The sequence below is a fragment of the Eretmochelys imbricata genome, chromosome 11 (genome assembly GCF_965152235.1).
Source record: "Eretmochelys imbricata isolate rEreImb1 chromosome 11, rEreImb1.hap1, whole genome shotgun sequence".
Lineage (NCBI taxonomy): Eukaryota > Metazoa > Chordata > Testudines > Cheloniidae > Eretmochelys > Eretmochelys imbricata.
The window spans coordinates 82,627,587-82,651,951 of NC_135582.1; the positions used below are offsets into that span (position 1 = coordinate 82,627,587).

The window sequence follows — 24,365 nt, forward strand, 5'->3', positions numbered from 1 at the left end:
ACAATCCCCAAACCGGTGGTATATTAAGAATGGCCCTCTGGGTCAGACCAAGCGTCCATCTAGCCCAGTATCCTGTCTTCTGCCAGGGCCAGGTGCCCCAGAGGGAATGAACAGAACAGGGAACCCTCAAGTGATCCATCCCCTGTCGCCCATTCCCAGCTTCTGGCAGACAGAGGCTAGGGACACCATCCCTGCTCGTCCTGGCTAATAGGACCTATCCTCCATGAATGCATCTAGTTCTTTTTTGAACCCTATTATGGTCTTGGCTTTCACAACATCCTCTGGCAAGGAGTTCCACAGGTTGACTGTGCGTTGTGTGAAGAAATACTTCCTTTTGTTTGTTTTTAAAGTACGTTTCTCATAATTAGATTCACCAAGCCAGTTACAAAACAGATTTTCCAATAAGTTACTGGTTACCAAGAAGCCAAAATATGGTTCCCTTCAAGCAATCCAGCCTTTGGCCCCCACCCAGACAGCCAAGTCTATATAGCGAAGGTTACTTAAAACCTATTCACCATATATAAAGTTTTACCAGCCCCAAGAGATCAAACACATTACCCACTAGGGCAATGAATATTTCCGAACTTACCCCAAAACACACTTATAGTCAATTCTTAAAAAGAAAAGGAGTACTTGTGGCACCTTAGAGACTAACCAATTTATTTTAGCATGAGCTTTCGTGAGCTACAGCTCACTTCATCAGATACATACCGTGGAAACTGCAGCAGACTTTATATATACACAGAGAATATGAAACAATACCTCCTCCCACCCCACTGTCCTGCTGGTAATAGCTTATCTAAAGTAATCGTCAGGTTAGGCCATTTCCAGCACAAATCCAGGTTTTCTCACCCTCCACCCCCCCACACAAATTCACTCTCCTGCTGGTGATAGCCCATCCAAAGTGACAACTCTTTACACAATGTGCATGATAATTGTGTAAAGAGTTGTCACTTTGGATGGGCTATCACCAGCAGGAGAGTGAATTTGTGTGGGGGGGTGGAGGGTGAGAAAACCTGGATTTGTGCTGGAAATGGCCTAACCTGACGATTACTTTAGATAAGCTATTACCAGCAGGACAGTGGGGTGGGAGGAGGTATTGTTTCATATTCTCTGTGTATATATAAAGTCTGCTGCAGTTTCCACGGTATGTATCTGATGAAGTGAGCTGTAGCTCACGAAAGCTCATGCTAAAATAAATTGGTTAGTCTCTAAGGTGCCACAAGTACTCCTTTTCTTTTTGCGAATACAGACTAACACGGCTGTTACTCTGAAACCAGTCAATTCTTATTAACTAAATCTATGATTTATTTTAAAAGAAAAGAAAGTTACTATGGCAAGAGTTCCATACCTCTCTGGGGGAGGGAACTCCAGTTATTAGGAAGAGACAGGTAATAGTTATGGGGGATTCGATCATTAGAAAGAGATCACTGGGTTTGCGATGACCAGGCGAACTGCATGACTTGTCATGAACTGCATGACTTGCCTGCCTGGTGCGAAGGTTGCGGATCTCTCGAGACATCTAGACAGACTTATGTGTAGTGCTGGGGAGGAATGGGTGGTCGTGGTACATGTAGGTACCAGTGACATAGGGAAGGATAGGAGAGAAGTCCTGGTGGCCAAATTTGGGCTGTTAGGTAAGAGATTGAAGTCCAGGACCTCCACGGTCTCATTCTCTGAAATGCTTCCAGTTCCACGCGCAGGGCCAGCTAGACAGGCAGAACCACAGGGTCTCAATGCGTGGATGAGACAATGATGTAGGCAGGAAGGGTTTAGATTTATTAGGAACTGGGGAAACTTTTGGGAAAGGAGGAGCCTATACAGGAAGGATGGGCTCCACCTAAACCAAAATGGAACCAGATTGCTGGCGCTTAACATTAAAAAGGTCGTAGAGCAGTTTTTAAACTAAGGGCTGAGGGAAAGCCAATAGGTGCAGAGGAGCACGTGGTTCGGACAGAGACATCCCTTAGGGGAGTATCTATTAATGGAGATTCTCTATATCCTTGTAAATCGGACAGAATGGAAGATAATAAAATACGGGTATGATAGATGAGAAACAGTCAAATGAAAAAGAGTCCCATTCAATTACATGATGTAATGTCAGACACCTACAAAGTGACAGATTTTTAAGTGCTTATACACAAATGCTAGAAGTCTAAATAATGTGGCTGAACTAGAGTGCCTCATATTAAATGAGGATATTGATATAATAGACATCACAGAAACTTGGTGGAATGAGGATAATCAATAGGACATAGTAACACCAGGGCACAGAATATATCTGAAGGACAGAACACGTCATGCACTATATGTGAAAGAAAGCGTAGAATCAAATGAAGTAAAAATCTTAAATGAACCAAACTGTATCATAGAATCTCTATGGATAGTGATTCCATGCTCAAATAATAATATAGTAGTAGGGGTATACTACTGACCACCTGACCAGGATGGTGATAGTGACAATGAAATGCTCAGGGAGATTACAGAGGCTATAAAAATACAAAATTCAATAATAATGGGGGATTTCAACTTCCCCATATTGACTGGATGCATGTCACCTCAGGACGGGATGCAGAGACAAAGTTTCTTGGCACCTTAAATAACTACTTCTTGGAGCAGCTAGTCCTAGAACCCACAAAAGGAGAGGCAATTCTTGATTTAGTCCAGTGGTTCTCAAACTTTTGTACTGGTGACCCCTTTCACATAGCAAGCCCCTGAGTGTGACCCCCCCCCTTATAAATTAAAAGCACTTTTTAATATATTTAACACCATTATAAATGCTGGAAGCAAACTGGGGTTTGGGGTGGAGGCTGATAGCTCACGACCCCCCATGTAATCACCTCGCAACCCCTTGAGGGGTCCCAACCCCAGAGAACCCCAGATTTAGTCCTAAGTGGAGCACAGGATCTGGTCCAAGAGGTAAATATAGCTGGACCACTTGGTAATAGTGACCATAATATAATTAAATTTAACATCCCTGTGGCAGGGAAAACTCCACAGCAGCCCAGCATGATAGCATTTAATTTCAGAAAGGGGGACTACACAAAAATGAGGAAGTTAGCTAAACAGAAATTAAAAGGTACAGTACCAAAAGTGAAATCCTTGCAAGCTGCATGGAAACTTTTAAAAGACACCATAATAGAGGCTCAACTTAAATGTTTACCCCAAATTAACAAACATTTTAAGAGAACAAAATATGTGCCACCGTGGCTAAACAACAAAGTAAAAGAAACAGTCAGAGGCAAAAAAGCATCCTTTAAAAAGTGGAAGTTAAATCCTAGTGACGAAAATAGAAAGGAGCAGAAACTCTGTTAAATGAAGTGTAAAAATATAGTTAGGAAGGCCAAAAAAACAATTTGAAGAAAAGCTAGCCAAAGACTCAAAAAGTAATAGCAAAAAAATTTTTTAAATACATCAGAAGCAGAAAGCCTACTAAACAACCAGTGGGGCCACTGGACGATGGAGATGCTAAAGGACAATAAGGCCATTGTGGAAAAAACTAAATGAATTCTTTCTCTCGGTCTTCACTGCTAAGGATGTGAGGGAGATTCCCAAACCTGAGCCATTCTTTTTAGGTGACAAATCTGAGGAACTGTCCCAGATTGAGGTGTCATTAGAGGAGGTTTTGGAACAAATTGATAAACAGTAATAAGTCACCAGGATCAGATGGTATTCACCCAAGAGTTCTGAAGGAACTCAAATGTGGAATTGCAGACCAACTATGTGTAGTTTGTAACCTATCATTTAAATCAGCTTCTGTACCAAGTGACTGGAGGATAGCTAATGTGACGCCCTTTTTAAAAAGGGCTCCAGAGGTGACCCTGGCAATTTCAGGCCGGTAAGCCTGACTTCAGTACCAGGCAAACTGGTTGAAACTATAGTAAAGAACAAAATTGTCAGACAAATAGATTAACATAATTAGTTGGGGAAGAGTCAACAGTGTTTTTGTAAAGGGAAGACATGCCTCACCAATCTACTAGAATTCTTTGAGAGGGTGTTAGCCGACGGCCAAGGATGTTTGGTGAGGTGCCAGCTATGCCCGTTTATACCATCCGTGACTTTAACTGCTAGAGCTCAGAGCTCCTTTGCAGCGGGCAGCCAGGATTGACTGACAGGTGCCCCAAGAGTTTGCCCCGTGGAGGCGGCACAACTCAACGCTAGGCTCTTAGTACTCTCACCTAATGGCCAGGCTTTAGAGCCAAAACGGCTGAGGTTCTTTAATTGTGTTGGCTGCTTTACAGTAAACCAGAGAAAACAAGTCAGGCTTATGCACAAATGGTTACCAAAATTTATTAAGCTAGATTCTAATCATGTGGTTACAAAATTGCTAGTGCCTACTTATTTAAATGTAGAGATGTTACACACACAAACAAGTTACAAAACTGAAGCCACAATCCCAAAGAAAGAAAACAAAGTATAGAGCTCTATTTCAAAATATGTGTACACTAAAGATAGGAGATCAGGTGTGGGTGCTTCTTACCCTCCTTGCATCTCTCGATTCCAGCGGTGCCAAGCCAGGATCGGTCACTCAATTCCGCGGAAAGACGAATAAGGGACAAGGCGTAGGGACCCTCTTAGCTGCAGAAGCCTTGGGAGGCTGTCACTTATCTGACCAGCAGATAGATAGTGAAAAGCACTCAAAAATCATGGTGCTGTAGGTCCCCTACTTATACCTCTGTACTCCTTTATTCTCTTTCTCCTTTCTTATGCCAAATTGAGGCTGGTCTGTCTGGGTGACGCCAGCTTTCGCAAGAGTAGTTTACACTTGCAAGGGAGAGAAACAATAAGTGTTGACTACTGGACATTTCTTTTATCAGGGTAAATATTTTCCCAACTAGGATGTTGGTGTGTGTGCATCACGCTATTTAGTAGGGGCTAAAAGCCATGTCTGTCACAGGGCCTCTGCCTGCTGTGAGCTTAATCGTTGTATCTGCCCCCAGAGGCACACCTGTGCTTTCACAGCTTCAAAGGCTGTGCTGGAATATATGTTAAGTGCCCTGTTCCGGCTTCCTCCTGTGTTTCCAGCAATGCTGGTCTGGGGGGGGGGGGGGGGGGGGCTGGCTGTCTGGCTACAGAGGGTCAACAAGCATATGGACAAGGGGGATCTAGTGGATACAGTGTACTTAGATTTTCAGAAAGCCTTTGACGAAGTCCCTCACCAAAGGTTCTTACGCAACGTAAGCTGCCACTGGATAAGAGGGAAGGTGCTCTCATGGACTGGTAACTGGTTGAAAGATAGGAAACAAAGGGTAGGTATACACTTTTCTTACCTCCTGTATAAAGAGGAAAAGACAACTGATTGTGAAATACTGTTAATTCAGATGAATTCAATACTGATGAAGTAGGATAAATAAAAAGCCTAAAAAAACTATTTGGAAAGGCACTGATTCTGCAAGATGTTCTATGCACAAGGACTCTTGTGCCTATTGAAATCTACACGGGCACTGAGATTTGCCCAGGTGGAACAACTTGCAGTTTGGCCTGAGATTCTCTCTCCATGGATCAGAAACAGCATTAGTAGCTTTCTAATGAAGTGTGTTTGAACATGGTTCTTGCTGTAAGGAAGTTAACAATACAAATGTTAGTGAAGACTGCTCCTTAGATGCTGATCCTGCCAGTTGCTCATGTACATGCAGACTGCAGTGCCTGCACAGAGCTCTCTGTAAGCTCTTTAGGGCAGGGTCCATGTCATCTGTGTTTCTCCAGCCCCTAGCACAGTAGGAGCCCAATCCTGAATGAGGCTTCCACATGCTTACCCCAGAATAAACAACAGTACTAGAAGAAATTTTAGTTTCCTCGGGGGGAAGGGGGGTGTGGAATGTTTTTGAAGCTACAGCCTACAGAGAGCAACTGTTTTTCAGTGCCCAACAGTAAAGGAAGGTCACTTCAAGTGGCTTTTATTTTAGAAATGTACACTGACAGTTTTCAGGGCTACCCGAGCTGGCTGGGGTGAATCACTACCTCACAGCAGGAGAGAGCACTGTCTGTGGTCCAGCAGAGGAAACTCTCCCCAGCCACTGTTGACGGGCAACATAGCTGCTCCAGGCTCCCCGAGCTCTCCTCTTCCCCTCTGGATAGAAAATTTACACACCCTGCTGTGTTACACCTATCTTCTGGACACCTGCAATGCTCACCAATCCCTTACCTCCATGGACATAGTGTACCCCAGTTCACCACTTTTATCTCAGTTCAACATTCTCCTTAGCACAAGGCACTCTGTTAAAACTTTAATTTCGTGTCTGTGTTTAAGATTAAGATTCAAAATAAAGGCAAGTAAAAGGATTTGGAAACATAAGGTTAACGGAAAAAAAAACCCCTTTAAGATGCAAACTAGAGCCTGTACTTAATAAGTTACTGTCCAGGCCAATAAAGTATTTATCACCCAATGGTTAATCCTTCACATGCTTGTCCAGCCCAGAAAGCTGAGGTCTACTGTTCATGAGAGACACATCCCTGCTGACAGAGCATTCCCTCCTGTAATAGATAGCCACTTGGGCCATTTCTTCTGCTCTGATACAGTCATGGACTAAGGGACAATAGCCTAAGAGGCCCCCTCTTCTCAGAGCTCTCCTGGGGTTCATTTTTCCTTGAGTATGCTCAAGGTTGCATCTTCCCCAGACACTAAATGTAGGCTGGCTCTAGGGATGCTCAGTGTTCTTATGTTGATTGTGTCAGCTCAGGTGATTGGTTTCACTCCAAACAGATTTGGAACATAATATTCTGTAGGTTCCATAGCTCTCAAACTTTTACCCGTACAAACATCTCACAATAACTATGACAATCAGCTAGTTCTTAGCTTCAGCAGAGATTATACACAACCCCCTTCAGGGTACAATCAAGACAATGGTTGGACACAGATGCAATAGTCCCCTCATGGCATGCTTAAGCATGTGTGTTACGTACACCATATTTTTTTAAACATTTCCCATTGTGTGTAAGACAGTTATATTATTCTAAACAGGGTCCAGATGGGCAACACATTATTCCATAGGAGGGTCCACGAGTACACTTTGAAAAGTGTCCAGAGCTAAGATTTGATACATGCAGATAGAGACACATTCCCGGGTGCAAGTTAGTAGGAGAAATTTTATAACTGTGAAAAATAAATATTCAAAAGGAATGGATGAACAGTACTACTTCCCGCAAAATTAGGACCAGACGGTGACACCTTAGTCCTGTTAACGAGGACATTATTTCATAAATAGTCCTATTGAAGTCCGTGGGACTACTTACAGATACAGATGCTAGGTGCTTTTTACTTTGAATAAGATAAGATTTTGGCCCTAACTGAGTTAACACACTTACCTGAGGTCAAGAAGAAAAATTTTTTGTGGCGCTCTACAGCAACTCATGCATGAAATGATTTAAATCACTGCTACTTTTATATGGATACACCAACCTCAAAGGAAGACTCTCTGGGTAGCATCTTTCTCATCTTAAGTCTTTTTCAAAGCCAACTTCAGATATTGGACACAGGACTATATTTGAACAATTTAATTAATTGAAACTCTGATTCCACTTTTCTACCCTCTTTCCCACTAAAGATAGGACAGCAGTATAAAGGAGTAAGTCACTGTAGTTTTCAACTGCTTCTATGGGTCTCCAGTAGATACTTCAACATACTTTTGTATTGTTTGATATTGGAATCTATTACTGGTTACAAGTTACATATACAACTCCACTCTGCTTGAGAGAAACTGTTTGGCTGAATTTTATTACACACTACAATGCAAGATATTCTGTTGACACTATATGAAGTTAACATAGACGCCTGTTAAGTATTAACAGTGATTCATTTAAGTTAGTTGTATCCATGCTACTTGGTTTCTTCTCAGTAGAATGAGGATTTATTTTTCTGGGTCCTCTTTCTTTTTCTTGTGACGTGATCAGAAATGGTTTTTAGTCAGTGGCTGGAGGTTTGCACCAGTGATTCCATTTAGCTCCTCAAGAATTTGTTTTTCCTTCTGATACATCTATAAGGGTGGGGAAAAAAACTCAATAAGAATGCTCATTTTCCCTTCATGTACATTCTTTATAATTTTAAGCAATAGACTTTAAAATGCTGTTCTAATCCACAAAATAAACTATGTAAAAATGGCAACTTCTTACTCAACAGATCTGGCCGTGTGTGAATTCAAAGTCATAACAGATGAGTTATGGACAAAAGTAACCGCTGAGTCAATACAGTTAAGATGAAGTCAGCGGGATTCTCTTCATGCAACTGAGTTGCACAGGTGTCACGTTGGACAATTTCACCAGCAGCAAATAAGTACTGTGATGACCAAGTGAGAAGAAAAGAGCCCAATTTGAGTCTGCAGAGCTGGCAGTCAGGAAACCATCTCTTTGCCGGACATCCACCCACACATTTGATACAGAATCAGTGAGACATCATAAATCCAGAACCCACTATACCGTATTTACAGTCACATTTCTGACCAGAACTGCACTTTACAAGAATGGGCACTAAACTGCATCATGCCTTTCCTTTTAAACACTTGCTTACATGAGAAATGTTACCTATGAACTCAATAAGACATCGCACATGAGCACACAGAGATTCACATGGATAAGCATTTACAGGACTGGGCTCTTACACAGACCCTTTCATGCAAGGATTTCAAAGCACTTTTAGTGCTCAGTCCTTCCAGATACACAGTACCCTTGTGAGGTGCTGACTGTCCTTAGTTCCCACTGATTGCAGTCACATTTACCTATGGTTCATTAAGAAAACTGGAGATATGCCTGCAGGCATGCAACTTCTCCCTATGATCTTGTCATCTCTCACAAACTAAGCTAGGTTGAGCCTGGTCAGTAATCTTATTTGAAACCAAAGGAAATCCAGGCAATGGTGGCTATTTCTGCTGCGAGAGACGATTCTTCCTTCTGAGTAAGTATCCAACTAATCCCCCAAACTGGAGTTAGGGCATTGGGCTGTTGGAGGTCCCAATTTTCAAAAAAGATGGAAAAAGCAGGCCCTGATTAGATGGGTTATTAAACAGCTCATAAGGCTTTTTCCACAAGAAAAAGGTGTTAATCCTGATGTTCTGGCAAGATTCCAATGTGATTTATTACATCTACTTATGGGAGGTACTATACATATTCCAGTTAACAGAACAGGAAACCTGGCATACCTCGTGTGGCAAGGCACCTTCGTCTCACCAGCCCCAGCACTTCTCCTTTTGGCGAGACGGGCATGGGGTAAATCAACCCATCTGCCACACTGGGGGCAGTCTTTGTCTTCCCCCTTCTGTGTTCCTTCGGCCGTATTTTCTGGGTAGGCCTCAGGGAGGCCTAAGGGGTGTTCCTCCAACAAACAGAAGGAACTATTTCACTAGACACTAATACAAAGGGAGATACTTTCCCCCATCTCCTTGTTGGGGTGGGGTATCATCCTGTGGTTTGCCCTGGGGAATCAGTCCTTCCCCTGGCAGGTGCTCAGGCTTGTCTTTTCTGTATGGGAAGGAGCACAGTCTCTGCTCCTGGAGATGCTCATTTCCTTGCTGCCACTAGCTTAGTAACTGCCTACCAGCATGTGTCCTCCTGCTTTCTTTCAACAGGGGAGTGGCTTTAAAAGGTCTCAGGCAGCCCTTAATTGGATTCAGGTGTTCCTAAATGACCTGAGGTAACTCCTTCTCAGCTGATAGGGCAGAGGACCTTTAACATTCCAGAGCTTACATATCTGCCTTCCCACACCCTCTTGCAGCCATCTGGCCTGACTTTCATAGAATATCAGGGTTGGAAGGGACCTCAGGCAGTCATCTAGTCCAACCCCCTGCTCAAAGCAGGCCCAGTCCCCAGTTTTTGCCCCAGATCCCTAAATGGCCCCCTCAAGGATTGAACTCACAACCCTGGGTTTAGCAGGCCAATGCTCAAATCACTGAGCTATCCCTCCCCCCACTAACTTTGTCATACTAGGTTCTGTTCTCTATTCTAAGTAGTCTTCTGTGTGAACTTGCACAAATAGTTAAAACTCTTTGTCTGTTTTTACATCTGTAAAATTAGGATAACACTTTTGAGATGCTCTGATGGACGGCTAAACATAATTGCACAGCATTATTTCCTAAAATTCCCACTACAGTGTCAATTAGATATTTTTTTAAACCACTTCTTTTTCTAAAGTATTGTAGCCTTGCAGTGTTATACGGCTGCTGTGCAGATTTCTGCCCCATAGAGGCACAGTTGTGTCTCCACAGTTAAAGTTGAAAGTGTCCATACTAAGCCCTGTTTTTGAACCCACTACCCTTTTAAACACAGATGTAGTTCTTGAGGATTCTCTAAGATGAAAGGCACTATTAGAACTTTGCATTGTTACTTTCATGGTTTGAATGTATGTATGAATGACTGGTTGCAAAGTGCCCCTGAGAGCATCAGGATTAGAAGGTTATACTACAATATGTGTGAGGAGTCAGGAAAATGTCTCTGCATTTACAATAAGGTTTTGAATTTGATGTACCATCACTACTGTACTTCGGGCATTCTTAATACATCTATCTCAGCTTAGGTAAGGACATCCTTTTACCTGCTCCCATTCCGCTTCTGTGTTGTGCCGGTATCCCAGCAAATGGCACAGCCCATGAGCTGCAGTCACCTGTCCAAGGAAACAAAAATGGTTTTAGTATTTTACAGATCTCTAAACATTTATTCATGTGTGCATCACTGTAGTATGTAGGTGCTGTCTTGCAATATTTAGCACAGTTCTTCACAAAGAAAGTGACAATAATAAAGTTAAGGAGTACTTGTGGCACTTTTAACTACTTTTACTAGACAGTACATGAAGATCAATAGTCTAATGCACATGGTCCTTGCATACCTTGGACTGAGATGGGAAGAGGGGGCAAGAGCAGAAAAACAGCAAGAATGACTAACTTTAATCGTATGAATATAGTCTAGCTTTCTCACATGTTGTCAGCTGTATATATTCTATTGCTTTTGGGAAACCTTCAGAGGAAAACCAGTTAATACTCCAAAAAGTACAAGAACAGGTTATATCTAAAGTCACCAACCAAAAGAAAACAGAAATTCCAGAGGAAAGTGTTTGTAATAATAGCCTCCTCTGACAAGTCAGCCACAAGTTTATCTTCAACCTCTTGTCCCCAAAAAGGACATTTTCAAATGGTAAAATATCTTTATCTATGGTCATGTCCAAGAAAATACATCTGCTGCTAATCAAAATAACCCGATGGGTCACTGGGAACACAACCCCATCTCCTGCTCTAATCTTCAAAAGTTATCAGTCTCAGCAACTCCACTAATTTCAAATGGAACTATGCCCCTTATGGCACCAGTGGATCTGTGGTAATTTTCAGAGGCACTGAATAATATAGCTCCCACTCACCTCGATTAGAACTGTGGGCACTCAGAACCTTGGGGACAAGGGAGGGAATTGTTCTAGGACTTCAGTAAATCAAACTTAGGTTCCCTGGTAGGAGCTGCATGAAGGTACATAAGAATAGGTTTCAATGAAGAAGCATTCTTGCCTTCAGCATCCTTTTCCTCTTTGGGGCAAAGCTCACCCTTTTTCTCTCCCCAAAACAGAGATGAAACAGTAAATAAAAAACAATTTTGAAGAGATCAGAAAGTTTAAGGCTTATGTCTACACTACAGAGTTTTGTTGGCAAAAGTAATGCTGTTTTAATTAAACCGCTATTTCATGTCCACACTATGCTCCTTGTGTTGGCAGAGTGCATCCACATTAGCAGCTCTTGCATAGACAGAGAGCTGTGCATTGTGGGTAGCTATCCCACTATGCAACTGACCACAGGGTTCTTTGGGAAGGGTTTGCAATTCCTCATGGGGCAGGTACAGCGTCACATGATGCAGGTTTCTCAATCCCATCGTTCTGTGGGCACCCTCTGAGATTGCCAGCAGCTTTTCAACTGAAGTGTGTGAGGGAAACAGAGTGTGTGTGTTGGGGGGAGAGTGAGTGTGCCGGCTTGCTGTCTCTAAGTTCAGGCAGCCACCAGAAGCAACCAAGGCGGGGGGGGGGGGGCGAGAGAGGGAGGGACACCCACACCCCCACCCACCCCTGCCTGTCTCTGTGTTCATAGTGTGGAAGAGAACAGCATTCCATGTTAATGATTTGCTCTTTGCTGTCTTTGCTGCCTGAGCTGAGTGGCATAGAATATTAGGTTTGGAAGAGACCTCAGGAGATCATCTAGATCAACCCCCTGCTCATGGCAGGACCAACACCAACTAAATCATCCCAGTCAGGGCTTTTTCAGCCGGGCCTTAAAAACCTCTAAGGATGGAGATTCCACCACCTCCCTAGGTAACCCATTCCAGTGCTTCACCACCCTCTTAGTGAAATAGTATTCCCTAATATCCAACCTAGACCTCCCCCACTGCAACTTGAGACCATTGCTCCTTGTTCCGTCACCTGCCACCTCTGAGAACAGCCGAGCTCCATCCTCTTTGGAACCCCCCTTCAGGTAATTGAAGGCTGCAATCAAATCCCCCCCTCACTCTTCTCTTTTGCAGACTAAACAATCCCAGTTCCCTCAGCCTCTCCTCATAAGTCATGTGTTCCAGTCCCCTAATCATTTTTGTTGCCCTCCGCTGGATGTTTTCCAATTTTTCCACATCCTTCTTGTAGTGTGGGGCCCAAAACTGGACACAATACTCCAGATGAAGCCTCACCAGTGCCGAAGAGAGGGGAATAATCACTTCCCTCAATGTGTTGGCAATACTCCTACTAATGCAGCCCAATATGCCATTGGTCTTCTTGGCAACCAGGACACACTGCTAACTCATATCCAGCTTCTCATCCACTGTAACCCCTAGGTCTTTTTCTGCAGAACTGCTGCTTGGCCAGTCGGTCCCCAGCCTGTAGCAGGGCATGGGATTCTTCCGTCTTAAGTGCAGGACTCTGCACTTGTCCTTGTGGAACCTCCTCAGATTTCTTTTGGCCTAATTCTCCAATTTGTCTAGGTCTCTCTGGACCCTATCCCTACCCTCCATCGTATCTACCTCTCCCCCCAGCTTAGTGTCATCTGCCAACTTGCTGAGGGTGCAATCCATCCCATCATCCAGGTCATTATTAAAGATGTTGAACAAAACTGGAACTTCCCAGAGCTTTGAAAAGGGAGAGGCACATGCCTGTGTATCAGCAATGCAGGGTAGCAGAGTTCAAAACAGTGAGCAGAGTGGTCACGGGAGGCATTGTGAGATACTGGGAGAGGCTAGTTATAGCAATTTAATGAGTGGCAGTGGCAGGGCACGTGACGTGCTGGCCACCGCTTCCCACAGATTCCACTGGCGGGAACGGCGAACCGCGGACACTGGGAGCTGCAGATGATCAACATAAACAAATTGTCTTGTGACCCGCCAGAGGATTACCCTGACGGGCTGCAGGTTGCCCACCACCGGTCTACACTGATACTTTGTCGCTTTAAGTTTGCCGCAAAAAACTTTATGCCTCTCATTGAGGTGGTTTTATTTTGTCGCTAAAAAGGGGCAGCTTTGTCATCAAAAATGGCATTGCAGTATGTACACCTCCACTGTTTTGCCTCTAAAAGCTGCCTTTTGCTGACAAAACTCTGCAGTGTAGACAAGGCCTTAGACCGCAAGACCAACATGGGGACCTGCAGCAGGGACTGAAAGCCATGACACTCTTTCTATGTTTAAAAGAAAAGGAGGACTTGTGGCACCTTAGAGACTAACATTTATTTGAGCATAAGCTTTCGTGAGCTACAGCTCACTTCATCGGATTTCCATGCATCCGATAAAGTGAGCTGTAGCTCACAAAAGCTTATGCTCAAATAAATTTGTTAGTCTCTAAGGTGCCACATGTACTCCTTTTCTTTTTGTGAATACAGACTAACACGGTTGCTACTCTGAAACTTATGTGTAAAAGATGGATCAAACTTATTTTTAAAAGTATCTTGCTAAGTCCCTGAATTCCATATCCATGATTTTATTGCCAGAAGTTACCATTAAGATCACCTAGTCTGACCTGTATAATAGGCTATAGAATTTCACCCAATAATTCCCAAACCAAGTCCATAAGTTTTTGGTTGAGGTACAGCATCTCTTTAAACACAACTCTAAATCAAGACTGAATGTCAAGTGATGCACTACATCTATTGTTAAGTTGCTGTAAGCCAAATATGCACCTTTTTTCCAGCTGGCATTTCTCTAGTTTCAGCTTCCAGTCGCTGGATCTTGTTATGCTTTTGTCCATTAGATTATAGAGCTCTCTACTAACAAAATTTCTCTTCACTTTGTTAAGATAAACGGATTGAGCTCCTTGAGTCCATCACTATAAGGCAGGTTTTCTGATCTTTAATCATTCTTGTGGCTCTTTTCTCAGTCTTCTCCAATTTACCAACATCTTCCTTGAATTGTGAACACCAGAACTGGACAGAATGTTCCAGCAGCGATTGCACAAGTACCAAATAGACAGGTAAAATAACTTCTTGACTCCTACTCGAGATACCTTTATTTATGTGTCCAAGGATTACATTAGTCCTTTTTGCCAGTGTCACACTGGGAGCTCATGTTCAGATGATTATCCACCCAAACCCCCTATCTTTTTCAGAGTCACTGCTTCCCAAGATAGAGTCCTCCATTGCATAAGTGTAACCTACATTCTTTGTTCCTTGATATATATATTTACGTTTAGCTTTATACAACACATATTGTTTGTCTGTGCCCAGTTTGCCAAGTGATCCAGACCAGACTAAGAGGTCAAGTCACCTCTGAGCCCATCTTATTCCACAGCTAATATCTAGAGATGCTTAGCTTCCATTACTTTCCTAGTTTTTCAGAGTTATGTTTTCTTGTTCTATTGTATTTAAAAATAACCCTTATATGGACAAAGAGAACCACACTAAGTAAAGCAGAACCTCTGCTCTTGATGGAAGTTACTTTAATTCAGCTCAGACAGAGAAGCAACCGCTCCTGGGTAAGTTATGGCAGCTGCGTTGCTTCTGCTCCTTCGTGTGAGCAGTTTCTGCTGTCAGACGGTTGATGAGACCTGCTTGCTGCTTAGCCTCTACAGTGAATCTATGGAGTATAGCTCCTAAACTGTCTTAATTCCCCACAACTACCCCTCACTGCAGATTAATTCCCAGCCCTCAAGGTAGCTGAGGTGACATTCTCCTGATTTTATTCATCACTTGTAAGTTTTCTTGACTTAAGTTCAACTGATCCTTTGGTTATTCACAAAAGTATTATTCTACCACTCAGTCTTTCCTCCAAAGTTGTAACAGCACTGAACACAGTTACCAGAGACATCCTAGTCACATTTAAGAAAAGACTGCAATTGGAAATGTGTTTTAGCATGACTTCATGCTTACATGGAGAACATAAATTTAAATTCCTTTACATTATAGGTTTGGGATTCAGAATATTTTTCTGTAGATGAATCTTTGCAATGTCCATAAACTGGCAAAAAATCCCCCCCAACAGTGAATATTAGTATTGTTTCAGCCGTGGTTCCTAAATCGAGTCTGTGAGGAGAAATCTGTATTAGTAAGCAAACACTTACTGTAAGAATGCTGTAGTAATCCTCCCCATTTTCTTGGCACTGCTGATAGATATACTCTACTCCTAGGAAAACATCACCAAGATTGTATTCGTCTCGAAGACTAGGCCGAGGCAGCTCACCTGCTTTCAGATTCTGAAATACAGAAGCCCTTCCAAAAGTTAACATAGGTGAGAATCTGGTTATACAGAGTACTTTTCATCCTCAAGGCTTCCCAAAGTTGTTACAAAGTAATGAGCTAGGCACTGATACAGCAATGGTGGTTCATGCAAATGGAACCTTAGACACTAAAGGCTTTTTACTGACAGAGGAAATTAGCTAGGGGCTCTTTAACTTCCATTAGGACAGTAACTGCAAATGGACAGAAAGGGACTTGGATTTGACTGTATGATCCAAAAGATGAATCACTGGCAGTGAAACATTTGCTATGTGCAGTGTCAGGCAACATGTATAGGTCCAGCACCTAGTGTAAAATTTACACATGTCCTTGACTTGCTTAGGGTAGGCTGACACAGCCCGTGACACCAAGCCTCCTAGCCCAGGTTGACAGACTTGGACTAGTGGGACTTGCAATAGCACTCTAATAAAATAGTGGTGTTACTCCCGGGGGAATTCTGCACCAAAAAATTAAAAATTCTGCACACAATATTTCAAAATTCTGCATATTTTATGTGTCAAACATAAGAACGGCCATACTGGGTCAGACCAAAGGTCCATCTAGCCCAGTATCTAGTCTTCCAATAGTGGCCAATGCCAGGTGCCCCAGAGGAAATGAACAGAACAGGTAATCATCAAGTGATCCATTCCCAGCTTCTGGCAAACAGAGGCTAGGGACACCATCCCTGCCCATCCTGGCTAATAGCCATTGATGGACCTATCCTCCATGAATTTATCTAGTTCTTTTTTGACCCGTGTTAGTGTCTTGGCCTTCATAACATCCTCTGGCAAAGAGTTCCACAGGTTGACTGTGCGCTGTGTGAAAAAATACCTCCTTTTCTTTGTTTTAAACTTGCTGCCTATTAATTTCATCTGGTGGCCCCTAATTTATGTGTTATGAGAAGGCGTAAATAACACTTCCTTATTTACTTCCTCTACACCAGTCATGATTTTATAGATCTCTATCATATCCCCCTTCGTTGTCTCTTTTCCAAGCTGAAAAGTCCCAGTTTTATTAATCTCTCCCCATATGAAAGCCGTTCCATACCCCTAATCGTTTTTGTTGCCCTTTTCTGAACCTTTTCCAATTCCAATATATCTTTTTTGAGATGGGGTGACCACATCTGCACACAGTATTCAAGATGTGGGTGTACCATGGATTTATATAGAAGCAATATGATATTTTCTGTCTTATTATCTATCCCTTTCTTAATGATGCCCAACATTCTGTTCACTATTTTGACTGCCGCTGCACATTGAGTGGATGTTTTCAGAGAACTATCCACAATGACTCCAAGATCTCTTTCTTGAGTGGTAACAGCAAATTTAGACCCCATCATTTTATATGTATAGTTGGGATTATGCTTTCCAATGTACATTATTTTGCATTTATCAACATTGAATTCCATCTGGCATTTTGTTGCCCAATCACCTAGTTTTGAGAGATCCTTTGTAGCTCTTTGAAGTCTGCTTTATACTTAACTATCTTTAGTCATTTTGTATCATCTGCAAATTTTGCCACCTCACTGTTTACCCCTTTTTCCAGTTCACTTATGAATATGTTGAATAGGACTGGGCCCAGTACTGACTCTGGGGGACACCACTATTTACCTCTCTCCATTCTGAAAACTGACCATTTATTCCTGCCCTTTGTTTCCTTTCTTTTAACCAGTTACCAATCCATGAGAGCACCTTCCCTCTTATCCCGTAGCAGCTTACTTTGCTTAAGAGCCTTTGGTGAGGGATCTTGTCAAAGGCTTTCTGAAAATCTAAATACACTATATCCACTGGATCTCCTTATTCCACATGCTTGTTGACCCCCTCAAAGAATTTTAGCAGATTGGTGAGGCATGTTTTCCCTTTACTAAAACCATGTTGACTCTTCCTCAAATTATGTTCATCTATATGTCTGACAATATTGTTCTTTATTATAGTTTCAACCAGTTTGCCTGGTACTGAAGTCAGGCTTACAGGCCTCTGAGGCCTGTAATTGCAGGGATCACCTCTGGAGACCTTTTTAAAAATTGGCATCACACTAGTTATCCTCCAGTCATCTGGTTCAGAAGCTGATTTAAATGATAGGTTACAGATGACAGTTAGTAGTTCTGCAATTTCACATTTGAGTTCCTTTAGAACTCTTGGGTGAATACCATCTGCTTCTGGTGACTTATTACTGTTTAGTTTATCAATTTGTTCCAAAACCTCCTCTAATGACACCTCAATCTGGGACAGTTCCTCAGATCTGTCACCTAAAAAGAATGGCTCAGGTTTTGGAATCTCCCTTACTTCCTCAACCGCAGCCACACTGGTTGTTTAGCAGGCCTCCTGCTTTTGATATACTTAAAAATTTTTTTGCTATTACTTTCTGAGTCTTTGGCTGGCTGTACTTCAAATTCTTTGTTGTCTTTCCTAATTATATTTTTATACTTAATTTGCCAGAGTTTCTGTTCCTTTCTATTTTCCTCACTAGAATTTAACTTCCACTTTTTAAAGGATGCCTTTTTGCCTCTGACTGCTTCTTTTACTTTGTTGCTTAGCCATGGTGGCTCTTTTTTGGTTCTCTTACTATGTTTTTTAATTTGGGGTATACATTTAAGTTGAGCCTCTATTATGGTGTCTTTAAGTTTCTGTGCAGTTTGCAGGGATTTTACTTTTGGTGCTGGACCTTTCAGTTTTTGTTTAACTAACCTCCTCATTTTGTGTAGGTCCCGTCACCTCACTAGCTCCTGAGCCCATGCTTCAGTCTGTCCCTACCACTAGCCATTCTGAAGCCCCGCCTGTGACCCCAGCCATCCTGTGTGCCCCACTCTGTCCTAACCTGGATCTACAGGCAGTGTGTTGTGATGAACTCTACTCCTGGGTTTCAGAGTAACAGCCGTGTTAGTCTGTCTTCGCAAAAAGAAAAGGAGTACTTGTGGCACCTTAGAGACTAACCAATTTATTTGAGCATGAGCTTTCGTGAGCTACAGCTCACTTCATCGGATGCATATCGTGGAAACTGCAGAAGACATTATATACACAGAGACCATGAAACAATACCTCCTCCCACCCCACTCTCCTGCTGTTAATAGCTTATCTAAAGTGATCTTCAAGTTGGGCCATTTCCAGCACAAATCCAGGTTTTCTCACCCTCCGCCCCCCGCCCCCCCAAACTCACTCTCCTGCTGGTAATAGCCCATTCAAAGTGACCACTCTCTTTAAAATGTGTATGATAATCAAGGTGGGCCTTCTCACCCCCCCACCCCCCTCCAAAAACCACACACACAAACTCACTCTCCTGCTGGTAACAGCTTATCCAAAGTGACCACTCTCCTCACAATGTGTATGAAAATCAAGGTGGGCCATTTCCAGCACAAATACAGGTTTTCTCACCCCCCCACCTGCTTTTTTTCAAAAAAATACACACACAAAAACTCACTCTCCTGCTGGTAATAGCTTATCCAAAGCGACCACTCTCCCTACAATGTGCATGACAATCAAGGTGGGCCATTTCCAGCACAAATCCAGGTTGTGAGAAAACCTGTATTTGTGCTGGAAATGGCCCACCTTGATTTTCATACACATTGTGAGGAGAGTGGTCACTTTGGATAAGCTGTTACCAGCAGGAGAGTGAGTTTGTGTGTGTGGTTTTTGGAGGGGGGCAGGGGGGTGAGAAAACCTGGATTTGTGCTGGAAATGGCCCACCTTGATTATCATACACATTTTAAAGAGAGTGGTTACTTTGGATGGGCTATTACCAGCAGGAGAGTGAGTTTGTGTGTGGGGGGCTGGAGGGTGAGAAAACCTGGATTTGTGCTGGAAATGGCCCAACTTGATGATCACTTTAGATAAGCTATTACCAGCAGGAGAGTGGGGTGGGAGGAGGTATTGTTTCATGGTCTCTGTGTATATAATGTCTTCTGCAGTTTCCACGGTATGCATCCGATGAAGTGAGCTGTAGCTCACGAAAGCTCATGCTCAAATAAATTGGTTAGTCTCTAAGGTGCCACAAGTACTCCTTTTCTTTTTGTGAAGACAGACTAACATGGCTGTTACTCTGAAACTTAGCTAATTATTGTTTACCTAGGAAATATTTTGGCCACTCCTATGAACCTAGGTGAGCAATTATACTGTTCTCATGTCAGCAGAAATCAAATGGGATCCCAAAGTGTTTAAACATGTACATTTGATTGAAAAGTTATATTTCCAATGCCTTCTCTTCCTATACCTCGTACCTGATGGTAGCCGAATGTGTGAGCCTGTACATTTTTTCTTTTAAATCTTGACTGCCTTCCTTCCATAAGAGAGCAACAGAAAGACATTTAGATATTATCAACAAGTTACCTAATTTAAATAATCAAACTCCCTACTGGTTACTTTGAAGATTTAAACAACACTGACCAAAAAAAAGGGAAAAAAGCAGGAACATAAGAATGGCCCTACTGGGTCAGACCAATGGTCCATCTAGCACTGCATCCTGTCTGCCAAAAGTGGCCAGTGCCAAGTGGTTCAGAGGGAGTAAACAGAACAGGTACTCATTAAGTGAACCATCCCGTTGTCCACTCTCAGCTTCCCAGTAGTGGCACGTTAACTGTTGCCAGCTGCCTTGTGGAAGTAGAATTCCTGAAATGCTGGGGAACAGGCCCTATACGTATGTATAACTTTACTCATGGCTCTGTTTTCATGCATTTATGGTGCCATGCAAGGAAGAACATATAAAACAGCTAATGAGGATTGCTGAAGATGTTCTCAAAGACAATACCCTCTGAGAGCCCTGAAACAGGTCCCAAATCACCATCAAGTTCCACAAAATGTCTGGGATCCCCTGAAGCACCACTATGTCCTAGTGTATCATCACAGAGAGCCACTGCAATGAAATAGGATATCAAATTACTTTAGGATTTATTTAATTCATAGAATATCAGGGTTGGAAGGGACCTCAGGAGGTCATCTAGTCCAACTCCCTGCTCAAAGCAGGACCAATCCCCAATTTTTTCCCCAGATCCCTAAATGGCCCCCTCAAGGATTGAACTCACAACCCTGGGTTTAGCAGACCAATGCTCAAACCACTGAGCTATCCCTCCCCCCCAGGGTTACGGTGTTTTCTCTAATGGCTTGCAAAGAAGTCAGTTGTGTCTGGCAGACCAAGAAAGTAGCTGTGGAAAGCAGAAGAAAGGAAAAACAAAACAAAAAAACAATTTTACCTCATGAAAAGGGAAGGAAAGTACATCGGTGGGGACATTTTGTTGCCTGTAGGTGCTATTGAGAAGTTGAATGTTTCTGTTACTAACGCAGATAATGCCCAGGTCGAACTGCTGCACGTGCAAAATCTTCTGAAGGATTTCTATTCTTCTGCGAAGTGGGATTCGCCTGAGGGGGATGACTTTCTGCAGATTTCGAATGACTAAACTCATCTCATTAGAAACTATTCAAGGGGGCCCTGCAAATTAATTTTAAAAAATGAATATTAGGCAGTGGTAGAAACTAATAATCCAGTAGCAGCTATGAGACACTATTGTTGCTTTAGAATCTGGGAAAGTGTAGACAAAGATATGGTGGAGGGTAAAACAGATAATTTTAGAAGCCAGCTGCTTTGATTTGGACCAAAAAAAACAGCCTATATAGCCTATTGTCAATCCTCTGAACCATCTAATCCCCTTACCATTTCAAATCTAGAACAAATCAGTCCTATCAATAACCAGCCCGGGTCTGTTCCATCGCCTGCATTAGATAAGTTAAAGCTAGCAGGCAGAGTCACCGCAGGGTGGCAATCTCAGCAAATATGCTGGCGCATATGCCTGGAGGCTGAAACAACCCTCTCACCTTAGAGGTGGGCCCTTCAGGCCGGGCTTGACCTGAATAACCTGCGTAGGGTTACACGGCTCTCACCCACGGGGCCCCCAGGTCCGCAGGACAGAGCGAGGCCTCCTGTGGGGCGCTGTGTGTGGGGCGCTGTGTGTGGCGCGCTGTCTGGGGGGCGCTGTCTAGGAGTGTGTGTGGGGCACGCTGTCTGGGGGCGCACTGTCTGTGGGGCGCTGTCTAGGAGGGTGTGTGGGGCACGCTGTCTGGGGGGGCACTGTCTGTGGGGCGCTGTCTAGGAGTGTGTGTGGGGCACGCTGTCTGGGGGGCAGTGTCTGGGGGGGTGCCTGGGGGGGCACTGTCTGTGGGGCACTGTCTAGGAGTGTGTGTGGGGCACGCTGTCTGGGGGGCAGTGTCTGGGGGGGCACTGTCTGTGGGGCGCTGTCTAGGAGGGTGTGTGGGGCACGCTGTCTGGGGGGGCACTGTCTGTGGGGCGCTGTCTAGGAGTGTGTGTGGGGCACGCTGTCTGGGGGGCAGTGTCTGGCGGGGTGCCTGGGGGGTCACTGTCTGTGGGGCACTGTCTAGGAGTGTGTGTGGGGCACGCTGTCTGGGGGGCAGTGTCTGGGGGGGCACTGTCTGTGGGGTGCTGTCTAGGAGTGTGTGTGGGGCACGCTGTCTGGGGGGGCGCGCGCTGTCGGGGGGGGGCACTGTCTGTGGGGCGCTGTCTAGGAGTGTGTGTGGGGCACGCTGTCTGGGGGGGTGTCTGGGGGGGCGCGCTGTCGGGGGGGCAGTGTCTGGGGGGGCGCGCTGTCTCGGGGGCACGCTGTCTGGGGGGGCGTGCTGTCTAGAGGGGGTCTGTGTGGGGGGCGCTGGCCGGGGGGGCACTGTCTGTGGGGCGCTGTCTAGGAGTGTGTGTGGGGCACGCTGTCTGGGGGGGCAGTGTCTGGGGGGGCACTGTCTGTGGGGCGCTGTCTAGAGGGGGTCTGTGTGGGGGGCGCTGGCCGGGGGGGCACTGTCTGTGGGGCGCTGTCTGGGATTGTCTGGGGGGCACGCTGTCTGGGGGGGCAGTGTCTGGGGGGGCGCTGTCTGGGATTGTCTGGGGGGCGCGCTGTCTAGAGGGGGTCTGTGTGGGGGGCGCTGGCCGGGGGGGCACTGTCTGTGGGGCGCTGTCTGGGATTGTCTGGGGGGCACGCTGTCTGGGGGGGCAGTGTCTGGGGGGGCAGTGTCTGGGATTGTCTGGGGGGCGCGCTGTCTAGAGGGGGTCTGTGTGGGGGGCGCTGGCCGGGGGGGCACTGTCTGTGGGGCGCTGTCTGGGATTGTCTGGGGGGCACGCTGTCTGGGGGGGCAGTGTCTGGGGGGGCACTGTCTGGGGGGGCACTGTCTAGGAGTGTGTGTGGGGCACGCTGTCTGGGGGGGCACTGTCTGGGATTGTCTGGGGGGCGCGCTGTCTAGAGGGGGTCTGTGTGGGGGGCACTGTCTGTGGGGCGCTGTCTGGGATTGTCTGGGGGGGCGCGCTGTCTAGAGGGGGTCTGTGTGGGGGGCGCTGGCCGGGGGGCACGGTCTAGGAGTGTGTGTGGGGCGCTGTCTGGGGGGGCAGTGTCTGGGGGGGCAGTGTCTGGGATTGTCTGGGGGGCGCGCTGTCTAGAGGGGGTCTGTGTGGGGGGCGCTGGCCGGGGGGGCACTGTCTGTGGGGCGCTGTCTGGGATTGTCTGGGGGGCACGCTGTCTGGGGGGGCAGTGTCTGGGGGGGCACTGTCTAGGAGTGTGTGTGGGGCACGCTGTCTGGGGGGGCACTGTCTGGGATTGTCTGGGGGGCGCGCTGTCTAGAGGGGGTCTGTGTGGGGGGCGCTGGCCGGGGGGGCACTGTCTGTGGGGCGCTGTCTGGGATTGTCTGGGGGGCACGCTGTCTGGGGGGGCAGTGTCTGGGGGGGCGCTGTCTGGGATTGTCTGGGGGGCGCGCTGTCTAGAGGGGGTCTGTGTGGGGGGCGCTGGCCGGGGGGGCACTGTCTGTGGGGCGCTGTCTGGGATTGTCTGGGGGGCACGCTGTCTGGGGGGGCAGTGTCTGGGGGGGCAGTGTCTGGGATTGTCTGGGGGGCGCGCTGTCTAGAGGGGGTCTGTGTGGGGGGCGCTGGCCGGGGGGGCACTGTCTGTGGGGCGCTGTCTGGGATTGTCTGGGGGGCAGTGTCTGGGGGGGCACTGTCTGGGGGGGCACTGTCTAGGAGTGTGTGTGGGGCACGCTGTCTGGGGGGGCACTGTCTGGGATTGTCTGGGGGGCGCGCTGTCTAGAGGGGGTCTGTGTGGGGGGCACTGTCTGTGGGGCGCTGTCTGGGATTGTCTGGGGGGGGGCGCGCTGTCTAGAGGGGGTCTGTGTGGGGGGCGCTGGCCGGGGGGGCACTGTCTGTGGGGCGCTGTCTGGGATTGTCTGGGGGGGGGCGCGCTGTCTAGAGGGGGTCTGTGTGGGGGGCGCTGGCCGGGGGGGCACTGTCTGTGGGGCGCTGTCTGGGATTGTCTGGGGGGGGCGCGCTGTCTAGAGGGGGTCTGTGTGGGGGGCGCTGGCCGGGGGTGTGTGGGGGGCGCTGGCCGGGGGGCAGCGTTCACCTCTGGCCGCAGAGCCTCCGGGGGCCGACGCGGGGGCCGGAGAGGCTGACGCGGGGAGCGAGGCGGGGCCGCCCCGCGCTCTGGGACGCTCCGCGAGCTGCGGGGGGGTCCCGGGGGGGGGAGCAGACACCCGCCCGGGGCCGGGACGCCGCCCCTTCGCCGCCCGCCGGGGGCCGCTCGCTCCCTGCACGGCGCGGCCCCGGGCCGAGAAAAGAGGCGCCAACCCCCACCCGCCGCTCGCGCTCACCTGGCCGGGCCGGGCGGCGCCTCCGGCGGACGGTGCCGGGACGGAACCGAGCGGCACGGACCGGAAACGGGCGAGTCCCGGCCCCGCCCGGCTGGTGCGCACG

General features: G+C 46.2%; 1 protein-coding gene across 3 annotated transcripts; it reads right to left on the minus strand.

The window, feature by feature from the left end:
* Positions 1-7,687: 7,687 nt before the first annotated feature.
* YBEY (ybeY metalloendoribonuclease) lies at positions 7,688-24,347 on the minus strand. 3 transcript variants are annotated; one of them, XM_077830326.1, is made up of 5 exons: positions 24,263-24,347; positions 20,824-21,059; positions 15,488-15,619; positions 10,520-10,588; positions 7,688-7,973 (listed from the first exon to the last, which is right to left on the minus strand). In XM_077830326.1, exons 2-5 carry the CDS (start codon positions 21,031-21,033, stop codon positions 7,887-7,889), a joined length of 498 nt encoding a protein of 165 aa, XP_077686452.1. In that variant the 5' UTR covers positions 21,034-21,059; positions 24,263-24,347; the 3' UTR covers positions 7,688-7,886. The 3 variants fall into 3 exon arrangements, with proteins under 3 accessions (XP_077686452.1, XP_077686454.1, XP_077686455.1); XM_077830328.1 differs by lacking the exon at positions 24,263-24,347 and adding an exon at positions 24,016-24,167; XM_077830329.1 differs by lacking the exon at positions 24,263-24,347 and adding an exon at positions 21,443-21,558.
* Between the last annotated feature and the right edge of the window lie 18 nt (positions 24,348-24,365).

Coding starts and splice junctions, on each gene's coding strand:
- YBEY (XM_077830326.1), bottom strand. CDS start 21,033: ATGAGTTTAGTCATTCGAAATCTGCAGAAAGTCATCCCCCTCAGGCGA. Junction 15,620..20,823: donor TTTCCTTCCCTTTTCATGAG/GTAAAATTGTTT, acceptor TCTGTATTTCAG/AATCTGAAAGCAGGTGAGCT. Junction 10,589..15,487: donor ATTACTACAGCATTCTTACA/GTAAGTGTTTGC, acceptor TTCCTTGGACAG/GTGACTGCAGCTCATGGGCT.